Raw genomic sequence first — 11,872 nt, 5'->3', positions numbered from 1 at the left:
TTTCTACTTTTCTATAAGGTTGATCTTGATGTTGTCTGCCCAAGCTCTGAAGAACCACACTCTCTGTTCCAGGTCCTGGATCCAAGAACCCAGAGCCATGCACGACTCGTACGAGCAGTGCTACCAAGGCAACAACAAAAGACAAAGATTACTTCTTGTCCAAGTTGAATCAATTGCTTTTCATTGCTTTGTTTATTTAGACTCTAGAGGATAATGACGCCTTGGGCTTGGAGGAACATTTCAAAATGTCAAAACTGATGTGAAGCATGGAATTGGGTTAAAACATCAGGGTAGGTTGTGTGCAGTGAGAGCTGAGCTGTGGAGAGTGTTTACTTCAGGGTTGAGCAAACTAGAGCCCATTCAATCCAGGACGCGGGAGGTTTGAGTAAAAATAAGAAAGAAACAGAGGGCCCACAAAAAACAAATCTGTGCGGCCCTCCATTGAATTTCAAAATTCTGATGTGGCCCTTAAGCCAAAAAGTTTGCCCACCCCTGGTTTACTAATATACTGTACCTTACAGTCTGATGGTACGATCATGGTGAGCAGGGCAGTGTGGACCTACCTTCCAGTCTGATGGTACGATCATGGTGAGCAGGGCAGTGTAGACCTACCTTCCAGTCTGATGGTACGATCATGGTGAGCAGGGCAGTGTAGACCTACCTTCCAGTCTGATGGTACGATCATGGTGAGCAGGGCAGTGTGGACCTACCTTCCAGTCTGATGGTACGATCATGGTGAGCAGGGCAGTGTGGACCTACCTTCCAGTCTGATGGTACGATCATGGTGAGCAGGGCAGTGTAGACCTACCTTCCAGTCTGATGGTACGATCATGGTGAGCAGGGCAGTGTGGACCTACCTTCCAGTCTGATGGTACGATCATGGTGAGCAGGGCAGTGTAGACCTACCTTCCAGTCTGATGGTACGATCATGGTGAGCAGGGCAGTGTGGACCTACCTTCCAGTCTGATGGTACGATCATGGTGAGCAGGGCAGTGTAGACCTACCTTCCAGTCTGATGGTACGATCATGGTGAGCAGGGCAGTGTGGACCTACCTTCCAGTCTGATGGTACGATCATGGTGAGCAGGGCAGTGTGGACCTACCTTCCAGTCTGATGGTACGATCATGGTGAGCAGGGCAGTGTAGACCTACCTTCCAGTCTGATGGTACGATCATGGTGAGCAGGGCAGTGTGGACCTACCTTCCAGTCTGATGGTACGATCATGGTGAGCAGGGCAGTGTGGACCTACCTTCCAGTCTGATGGTACGATCATGGTGAGCAGGGCAGTGTAGACCTACCTTCCAGTCTGATGGTACGATCATGGTGAGCAGGGCAGTGTAGACCTACCTTCCAGTCTGATGGTACGATCATGGTGAGCAGGGCAGTGTGGACCTACCTTCCAGTCTGATGGTACGATCATGGTGAGCAGGGCAGTGTAGACCTACCTTCCAGTCTGATGGTACGATCATGGTGAGCAGGGCAGTGTGGACCTACCTTCCAGTCTGATGGTACGATCATGGTGAGCAGGGCAGTGTGGACCTACCTTCCAGTCTGATGGTACGATCATGGTGAGCAGGGCAGTGTGGACCTACCTTCCAGTCTGATGGTACGATCATGGTGAGCAGGGCAGTGTGGACCTACCTTCCAGTCTGATGGTACGATCATGGTGAGCAGGGCAGTGTGGACCTCCGCCAGAGCCTCACTCATCAGCACCTCTCCTCTGATGGAGGCAGAGAAGGAGAGGAGGCTGGAGCGCACCACACAGAGGAGGTAGTTAAACCGGTCAATCTCCTGTCGCAGGATCACCAGCAGGGCAGAGGAGGCCGAGGCTGTGCGTCTCTCACCTTCAGAGTACATACACATGCACCAACACGCACGCATACAGACACACAAGGTGGCTTTCAGTAAGAACTATGAACAAAAATGGACAGAGATAGAATATAGAATCTCTCAATGTCCCTCTCACTAACTCTCACTCTTAGAGGACTCAAAATAAGAAAAGGTACAACATGTGGGGAAAAAAAATTCCTTTTCAGAGGACAATAAATCTATTCTATTTAATTCAAATCTATTCAAGCCCTTTACACTTGTACCCATATACAGGTTGAAAAAAATGGCTGATAAGTGCCTAAATTGGAACGCAGTGGCTGTACAGTAACATGCTATAAATGACGTCAGAGCTCTGGCTATGCACTTCATAGCTCTGTATGGGCTTTGACTGACAGACGTTCTGAACTTGAGCACCACACGTGACTAGAAGTTGCCCCCATCCCTCCAGCTCATTGGGTAACTTTTGACAATTTTTTGTTGTCTGGGTGATAGTAATGCTTTAAATTAAAGCATGACTATGTATTTTGAAAGATGAGACGTTGGATTATCATAAATACCACTTTTATGTCATACAAGCAAGCCAAACACCTGTGAGTCCAAACGTGCACTTCACATTTCCAAATCATAAAACTCAGGGATGCAGGGTTGTGTTCGAAACAAAACAACTACAAGTGTACTTGTGTAGGTTCCGTCCCTCTCTTCGCCCCAACCTGGGCTTGAAACGTAATTAGCGCGCACCACCGCTAACTAACTAGCCATTTCACATCGGTTACACTCACCCCCCTTTGACCTCCATTTTTCCGCAGCAAACAATGATCCGGGTCAACAGCATCAATGTAACCGTGTAGGTTCCGTCCCTCTCCTCGCCCCAACCTGGGCTCGAACCAGGGACCCCACGAAGCATCGTTACCCATCGCGCCACAAAAGCCGTTGCAAAGGGGAACAATCACTTCAGGTCTCAGAGCGAGTGACGTCACTGATTGAAATGCTATTAGCGCGCACCACCGCTAACTAACTAGCCATTTCACATCGGTTACACTTGCTCTAGTTCCTCAACGGCTTGAAGACTCTTCTTTGAGTCATAAAAGTGCATTGAAATGACTTAGAGTTGATTGGCCACTTGTAGACCAGTTCTCACTCAAACCCTTGTCATTTTTTTGTCTTATGCTTCTCCTACCCCACATTTTCTAGGAATATTGCTACTGAATATATCCAGAGTATTTTCTGATTTCGTAATCAACAAGTGCGGTGAAAAGTACAGTAAATGTAAAATGCACATAAAATCAACAGTGTAATGTTTGGATTCAGTCTTGTGTCAGGTGAACTGTTGTGTCATCAACTTTGGTCTAATAATTTCCCCATAATATCCAAACTGTTCCCTTTCAATTGTTACCATGTTGAGGCATTATGTTTCTTCTGTAAGCCCTATCCATATAGGCCAATCCCAACAAGTGTGAAGGGTTGAGTAGGGAAGTTACCCTGGTCAGAAGATGATGATTCCGCAAAGTTGACTTTGGCGATGATGTCCCTGAGGAACAGTGTTTTCTCTGTGACACGATCAAACTCCACTGTCTCTGGTAGTTTCTTCAGGATCTTCATGGCCATCCTCAGAACTACACTATCTTGGCACTGTCTGTCTCTGCTCCACACAAACAAACAGAAGAATTCAGCATTTCATTAACATTTTTTACACTACATAACACAGCCGTTTTTCCAATTCACGCGCGGAACTGAACCATATTGTGCTGCTTTGGATATTTTATATTCACCTTGTCCTTTCCAGCACACTGTAGTGGATGCTTAACCATGCCAGCTCTGTACAGCTCCGCTTGGCTCAGTATTGTCAAAAGGATATAAGTAATACATCTATTGGTGGGCTATATTTCCCCTGGGAGACCCACCTGACCAGCAGGCTGCTATCAGAGAGCCTGGGCTGCAGGTTGACGATAGTGTGCAGCAGCTGCTGGGTCTGGTTCTGCAGTATCACCATCTCTGCACTGCTGTCGATGCCAAAAACCTCTGCCAGGTCCTGGTCTGGCATGTTCTCTATGTAGGCTCTACACTGGGGCCAGCTGGCGTCTTTAGGGAAGGGAGGGTAGCCCTGACAAGAGAAATACAATATAATGCTCTCAATGAAGACAGAGAATAACACAAACATACAATTTTGCTTAAGTATTGTCTGTTAAATTTCATTATGTAATATACAGTGCCTTCAGAAAGTATTCATACCCCTTCACTTATTCCATTTTTTGTTGTTGTGTTACAGCCTGAATTCAAAACGGATTAACTATGTTTTTTACTTACCCATCTACACACAATACACTCCATAATAAGAAAGTGAAAACATGTTTTTAGAAATGTTTGCAAATGTAGTGAAAATGAAAGCACATTTGGCAGCGATTACAGCTGTGAGTCTTTCTGGGTAAGTCTAAGAACTTTCCACACCTGGATTGTTCAATATTTGCCTATTATTATTTTTTAAATTCTTTAAGCTCTGTCAAGTTGATTGTTGATCATTGCTAGACAGCTATTTTCAAGTCTTGCCATAGATTTTCAATACGATTTAAGACAAAACTGTAACTATGCCACTCAGCAACATTAAATGTCGTCTTGGTAAGCAACCAGTGTAGATTTGGCATTGTGTTTCAGGTTATTATCCTCCTGAAAGGTGAATTTGTCTCCCAGTGTCTGTTGGAAAGCAGAATGAACCAGGTTTTCCTCTAGGATTTTGCCTGTGCTTATAGCTGTATTCCATTTATTTTTATCAAAAAAAAAAACTCCCTAGTCCTTAACAATGACAAGCATACCCATAACGTGATGCAGCCACCATCGTGCTTGAAAATATGAGGAGTGGTACTCAGTGATGTGTTGTTTGCCCCTTTATATTCAGCACAAAAGTTCATTCTTTGCCACCTTTTTTGCAGTTTTACTTAAGTGTCTTGTTGCAAACAGGATGCATGTTTTAGAATATTTTATTCTGTACAGGCTTCCTTCTTTTCACTCTGTCATTTAGGTTAGTATTGTGGAGTAACTACAACGTTGTTGATCAGTTCTCATATCACAACCATTAAGCTCTGTAACTGTTTTAAAGTCACCATTGGCCTCATGATGAAACCCCTGAGCAGTTTCCTTCCTCTCTGGCAACTGAGTTAGGAAGGACGCCTGTATCTTTGTAACGACTGGGTGTATTGATACACCGTCCAAAGCCTAATTAGTAACTTCACCATGCTCAAAGGGATACTAAGTCTGCTTTTTTAAATTTTTTACCCATCTGCCAATCAGTGCCCTTCTTTGCGAGGCATTGAAAAACCTCCCTGGTCTTTGTGGTTGAATCTGTGCATGAAATGTACTACTCCATTGAGGTATGTGTGAGATACAGAGATGGGGTAGTTATTCAAAAATCATGTTAACAACTATTATTTAACACGGAATGAGTATATGCAACTTATTTTTAAAAGTACATTTTTACTCCTGAACTATTTTATGCTTGCCATAACAAAGGGGTTGAATACTTATTGACTAAAGACATTTCAGATTTACATTTTTTATTAATTTCTAAAATGTTCTACAACAAAATTGTGTTCAAATCTGTGTGAGTACTTTGTTTTTTTTAAATTACATTTTTGTTATGTAGCAGGCGGCTGTAAAGTAGGTAAACAACCATATGACATCACAATTACCTTATTCATTGCTTTATCAGTATATTGACATGGATCCTGTGACTGTGCTTTGTGATGCCAGTGTTAAGTGGAGGGGTGTGTCTGGCTCCTACCTGAGCCTGACAGAAGCTGTGTCCGTCCTGCAGGACCGAGGGGGTATAGCAGCGGTGGAGAATGGTAAGCAGGCAGCGGCGGTCCCAGGGGTCGGTGACACGCCCTCCGTAGATCACCTCACCTGTCAGGTAGCGTAGGGCCGCCCATGGCAGCTCGGAACCTTCCGCAGCCCACAGGAGACTCTCCTGGTTCAGCATGGACACCTAAGACACACCGACAGAGCCAAGACAAGAGACAATGACAACGCTCTCTCTCAATCTAGATGGATCTGTGTCATTGCCTTATAAGCTGAGAAGCTCTGTTTGAGTTGGAAACAGTACGTGTTACATCATAATGTACCTCCAGGTCAGAAGATGTAAAGGTATAAGGTATGTTCCACCCCAGAGGGCCGTACTTCTTCCTCTCCTGCACGATGGCGTTGAAGAAGCAGAGGCTGAAGAGCAAAGTCTTCCAGGCTGGGCTGCAGTCCATCTTACAGAAGCTCCTCTCGGTCACCTCTCCACTGGGACTGAAGGTGTGGAGGAGCTTCTCCTTCAGACCCCGAGGAGGCTCCACAGCTATCTACAGGACAGGAAGTGGAATTACTGTATTAGTAACTGAGGCTCTACCGCTATCTACAGGACAGGAAGTTGAATTGCTGTATTAGTAACTGAGGCTCTACCGCTATCTACAGGACAGGAAGTTGAATTACTGTATTAGTAACTGAGGCTCTACCGCTATCTACAGGACAGGAAGTGGAATTACTGTATTAGTAACTGAGGCTCTACCGCTATCTACAGGACAGGAAGTGGAATTACTGTATTAGTAACTGAGGCTCTACCGCTATCTACAGGACAGGAAGCGGAATTACTGTATAAGTAACTGAGGCTCTACCGCTATCTACAGGAGAGGAAGTGGAATTACTGTATTAGTAACTGAGGCTCTACCGCTATCTAAAGGAACAGAATCATTGGCAATGAATTTGTAACAACAACAGACATTGTTGTGTTCTGTGTATCTGAGGGGTGTGCAATAGAATGTCTAGAAGAGAAAAAGCCCCTCAGACGATGGCAGTTTGATTGGTTCACTCATGGGTGCACCATAGAAATAAACTCCCTAATTATACTTCTATAGGTGTATGGCCCTCTAATGGGAAGCTGTGGTAATGAAGGCCTGGCTGACCTTAACGGCTCTCTGCAGGATGGAGGCAGGGAACACTGGGTCTGGTTTAGAGGACAGCCACAGACGGAAGTGAGGGTCCAGGTCTGATCCTTTCCACTTCAACCTGAGCAGAAGGGATGAAAAATACTCAGGGCTGTGGAGAGGCATCTGTCTACAGCTGGGTCCTGTGGGGTAGAAGCACCTAACAGGACCACACCTAAAGGCATCTCACAGGACCCTCTGTGCTTCAACGTGGTTTCAAACCAACGTACAACTACATCATATTGTCTCACACGACATTACCCATCAACATAAAAACTATATTAAGACATAAAAACATGCAAAATAAAAGCTCAAAACAGTGCACCGATAGGTGCTGTTGTCCACTCACGAGTTGACGACAGTCTGCAGTCTGGGCATGAAGGAGGCGGCCAGGTGGCAGTTCTGCAGGAAGACCCAGCGGCCCTTCAGGACCTGGGCCTTGTAAATGAGCTCCTCTGCTCTGGGGCCCTGGCCCTGACCCAGAGACACCATGTCCAGGTGCAGGCTGCTACCCCTCAGCTCCTGGGCCAGACGCACCACGAGGGAGGCTGGGTCCATGCCTGAACAGACAGGGGAAGAATAAGGACATCAGACATAACCTAAAGCTGCTTGTACACTACACCATATTTTCCAGGAATTTCAAAGGTGTAATAGAAGCTTTGAGTGTCCCAGTGTTTTGTCCCAAATCCTACTAGTGAGAAAGAGGGTGGAACGAGCAGCCTAATACCAAGGTTATTACACACCAGTTTAGGGAGGATGTCTAGTACACAAGAGTAGCAGTAGTCTTACCAGGGGAGAGGAGGAATACGATGGGCACGTTGGCAGAGCAGCGCTCATACACCTCTCTCAGGGAGATCCTTCCAACCTCCAGGTACTTAGAACCCATCTTCTCTATGACAAAAGCTTTCACTGCTGTGTTCAGACACTCAGGCCTCAGGATCTTCACCTGGGAGATAAAGACAGCCTCAACAGAGTTCATCATATTTATCAAGGAGAATATTTTGAGTTCTCACAAAGCTGTAACCCACATGCACGCACGCACACACACACACACACACACACACACACACACACACACACACACACCAGAATGATCTTCTGGAAGCCTGAGAGGCTCTCCCAGGGGAAGATGTGGACACACTTGGTGAGATGCCTGTCCTTCGAGGCTGCTGCTGACTGGGATGACTCTCCTGGACAGATAGACAGACAAACCACATCATGATGTCACACACACATTCATTCATGACACAAGAGGTGAGCTAGAGTGAGATTCTATTGGTGAGGGGGAATGAGCTAGAATGAGATTCTATCGTTGAGGGTGAATGAGCTAGAATGAGATTCTATCGGTGAGGGGGAACGAGCTAGAATGAGATTCTATCGGTGAGGGGGAACGAGCTAGAATGAGATTCTATCGTTGAGGGTGAATGAGCTAGAATGAGATTCTATTGGTGAGGGGGAACGAGCTAGAATGAGATTCTATCGGTGAGGGGGAACGAGCTAGAATGAGATTCTATCGTTGAGGGTGAATGAGCTAGAATGAGATTCTATCGGTGAGGGGGAACGAGCTAGAATGAGATTCTATCGGTGAGGGGGAACGAGCTAGAATGAGATTCTATCGGTGAGGGGGAACGAGCTGGAATGAGATTCTATCGGTGAGGAGGAACGAGCTAGAATGAGATTCTATCGTTGAGGGGGAACGAGCTAGAATGAGATTCTATCGGTGAGGTGGAACGAGCTAGAATGAGATTCTATTGGTGAGGGGGAACGAGCTAGAATGAGATTCTATCGGTGAGGTGGAACGAGCTAGAATGAGATTCTATCGTTGAGGGGGAACGAGCTAGAATGAGATTCTATTGGTGAGGGGGAACGAGTATGGCTTGTCATTACCATGAAGAGGTTCTGTGAAATAAGTCAAGGAAATTATACTCTGTGGTGAATTCAAAACACAACGTGCATCAGGGAACACAGGACAGAAAACTTCCCAGAGCAAGGCTCACTGGAGATGCCATAGTCGAGGCTCTTTTCTGCACAAGAGCTTCAAGGAATAAGTCAAGCAACCCAATGTTCACCAGGGAAGCTTCACATTCCAGCGCAGCAACACCGACCTTCAGTATCAGAAGCAGCGTGTCCAGCGTAGGGCTCACTGAGGAACTCATAGAGGTTTCTAGCCTGCTGGAACAGTTCCCACTGCACACGGTTGGTCTGGATGGACTTGTAGAGGGTGGCGAAGCAGGGCAGGTGGGCACACAGGTACTGGCACTGTGCCCACATGCTGTCTGTCAGCCACGGGTAGTCCGGACGCTCTCCCAGGAACTCCCCTAGTGAGACAATCACACACAGATGCACTCAGCCATTTTACTGTGGTCACCCCCCCCACCCCACTTAATTACTAAAATGCTCACTCATTCATGGTCTACTTATTTTCCAGTTGAATGATAGTTTGGAGCCTTTTAAAAGACAATCTCTGATTCAATATGCGGCCTCATGTTACTGACAGATGCCTGACACAGCAGGTATTTTTGACCTTCCTCCTGCTCGGCTCTCTTTGAGTCCATCATGCTGGCCAGCACAGCAGAGTGTAGGAATATCTTCCACTCTTCAGCAGGCAGGAACTCAGTGCTGCCTACTATCATGTTGTGCTTGTTGGTCTTCATGATGTTACAACACATCAGGAAGGAGAAAACCACCTGGTGGTCCACAAACAGGGCCAGGGACACTTCCTGGAGGGGGTAGGGAGAGAGAGAAAGAGAGAGAGGGAGAGAGAGAAGGAGAGCGAGAGAGGGAGAGAGAAAGAGAGGGGGGAGAGAGAGAGAGAAAGAGAGGGGGGGAGAGAGAGGGAGAGCGAGAGGGAGAGCGAGAGGGAGAGTGGGGGGGAGACATTAAGGAGAGGAGATCCACAGCAGAAAGACTAGATAATATTGAGTATTTCACTAGTCTCGCATTTGAAAACTTCCAAGTTCCATTTTCACACTGTTTTTAGAACGAACAAACACCAGTAATGGATTTTACAACAAATATTTCCAAAAGTGGTATATGTTCTTGTCCTATAAACCTGTTAGTTAACTGGCTGGGTGGATGCTTGCCACAAAACTAAATAGAAAAACTCAATCAAGCTCCACTTAAGATGCATAAAACCCAGAAGAAAATAGCATGTTACCTGTCCATGATTGTTACTCTCATTACTGTTACCTTTTATATACTCTCAGTGATGGCGTTCATCATCATCAATACTGTTACCTTGTATATACTCTGAGTGATGGCGTTCATCATCATCAATACTGTTACCTTGTATATACTCTGAGTGATGGCGTTCATCATCATCAATACTGTTACCTTGTATATACTCTGAGTGATGGCGTTCATCATCATCAATACTGTTACCTTGTATATACTCTGAGTGATGGCATTCATCATCATCAATACTGTTACCTTGTATATACTCTGAGTGATGGCATTCATCATCATCAATACTGTTACCTTGTATATACTCTGAGTGATGGCATTCATCATCATCAATACTGTTACCTTGTATATACTCTGAGTGATGGCATTCATCATCATCAATACTGTTACCTTGTATATACTCTGAGTGATGGCATTCATCATCATCAATACTGTTACCTTGTATATACTCTCAGTGAAGGCATTCATCATCATCAATACTGTTACCTTGTATATACTCTGAGTGATGGCGTTCATCATCATCAATACTGTTACCTTGTATATACTCTCAGTGATGGCGTTCATCATCATCAATACTGTTACCTTGTATATACTCTGAGTGATGGCATTCATCATCATCAATACTGTTACCTTGTATATACTCTGAGTGATGGCGTTCATCATCATCAATACTGTTACCTTGTATATACTCTGAGTGATGGCGTTCATCATCATCAATACTGTTACCTTGTATATACTCTGAGTGATGGCATTCATCATCATCAATACTGTTACCTTGTATATACTCTGAGTGATGGCATTCATCATCATCAATACTGTTACCTTGTATATACTCTGAGTGATGGCATTCATCATCATCAATACTGTTACCTTGTATATACTCTGAGTGATGGCATTCATCATCATCAATACTGTTACCTTGTATATACTCTGAGTGATGGCATTCATCATCATCAATACTGTTACCTTGTATATACTCTCAGTGATGGCATTCATCATCATCAATACTGTTACCTTGTATATACTCTGAGTGATGGCGTTCATCATCATCAATACTGTTACCTTGTATATACTCTGAGTGATGGCGTTCATCATCATCAATACTGTTACCTTGTATATACTCTGAGTGATGGCATTCATCATCATCAATACTGTTACCTTGTATATACTCTCAGTGATGGCGTTAATCATCATCAATACTGTTACCTTGTATATACTCTGAGTGATGGCATTCATCATCATCAATACTGTTACCTTGTATATACTCTGAGTGATGGCATTCAGCATCATCAATACTGTTACCTTGTATATACTCTCAGTGATGGCATTCATCATCATCAATACTGTTACCTTGTATATACTCTCAGTGATGGCATTCATCATCATCAATACTGTTACCTTGTATATACTCTCAGTGATGGCGTTCATCATCTTGAGGAGACGAAGGTTAAAGTCCCCCATGTTGGGAGCACATGTTCCAGGCACCACCACAGCCCTCCTCAGGCTTTTAGCTCCAGCCGGGCGCAGGGTGCCCGTCACAGGCATGGACACGTCCAGGGTCGGCCACTCCTGGCCTTCCGTAGCCACTTGCAAAGCTTTCACATACATGTCATTGAACCAGTCCAGGGAGAACTGGTACATGTAGTTGATCTGGGTGAGGTCGGCCAGGACAAAGTACAGGTCTGCACCACGGTTAGCGATAGGGAGGTACTTCTTGCGGACCTCGTCAATCTCCTTCTCCTTGTCCTTAGCTGTCTCAACTCGCACGGAGATCTCATTGGAGGTGACCTTGGACTTATTCAGGTTATCAACAAGGTCCTGGTCGTCCAATATGTGTCCTAAAGCAAGACAAAGTATTAGTGTTTTAATGTCACATTTTAGGTGAAGGGAGACAATGTGCTCAT

The 11,872-nt window shown here is 45.1% G+C and overlaps 1 protein-coding gene across 1 annotated transcript in view; it reads right to left on the bottom strand.

Moving 5' to 3' along the window:
- LOC106611348 (dynein axonemal heavy chain 6) overlaps positions 1-11,872 on the bottom strand; it is a 125,998-nt gene that overhangs the window by 1,500 nt on the left and 112,626 nt on the right. The window contains 13 exon segments of the mRNA XM_045724960.1: positions 8-120; positions 1,642-1,844; positions 3,309-3,469; positions 3,732-3,931; positions 5,603-5,806; positions 5,943-6,164; positions 6,765-6,867; positions 7,135-7,345; positions 7,575-7,731; positions 7,872-7,975; positions 8,891-9,103; positions 9,310-9,505; positions 11,367-11,806. Coding sequence (XP_045580916.1) covers positions 8-120; positions 1,642-1,844; positions 3,309-3,469; positions 3,732-3,931; positions 5,603-5,806; positions 5,943-6,164; positions 6,765-6,867; positions 7,135-7,345; positions 7,575-7,731; positions 7,872-7,975; positions 8,891-9,103; positions 9,310-9,505; positions 11,367-11,806 — 2,527 coding nt within the window.

This window comes from Salmo salar, chromosome ssa09 (assembly GCF_905237065.1).
Source record: "Salmo salar chromosome ssa09, Ssal_v3.1, whole genome shotgun sequence".
Classification (NCBI taxonomy): Eukaryota; Metazoa; Chordata; class Actinopteri; order Salmoniformes; family Salmonidae; genus Salmo; species Salmo salar.
Note: the sequence above shows the minus strand (reverse complement) of the source record. Positions and strands in the feature narration are given on the sequence as shown.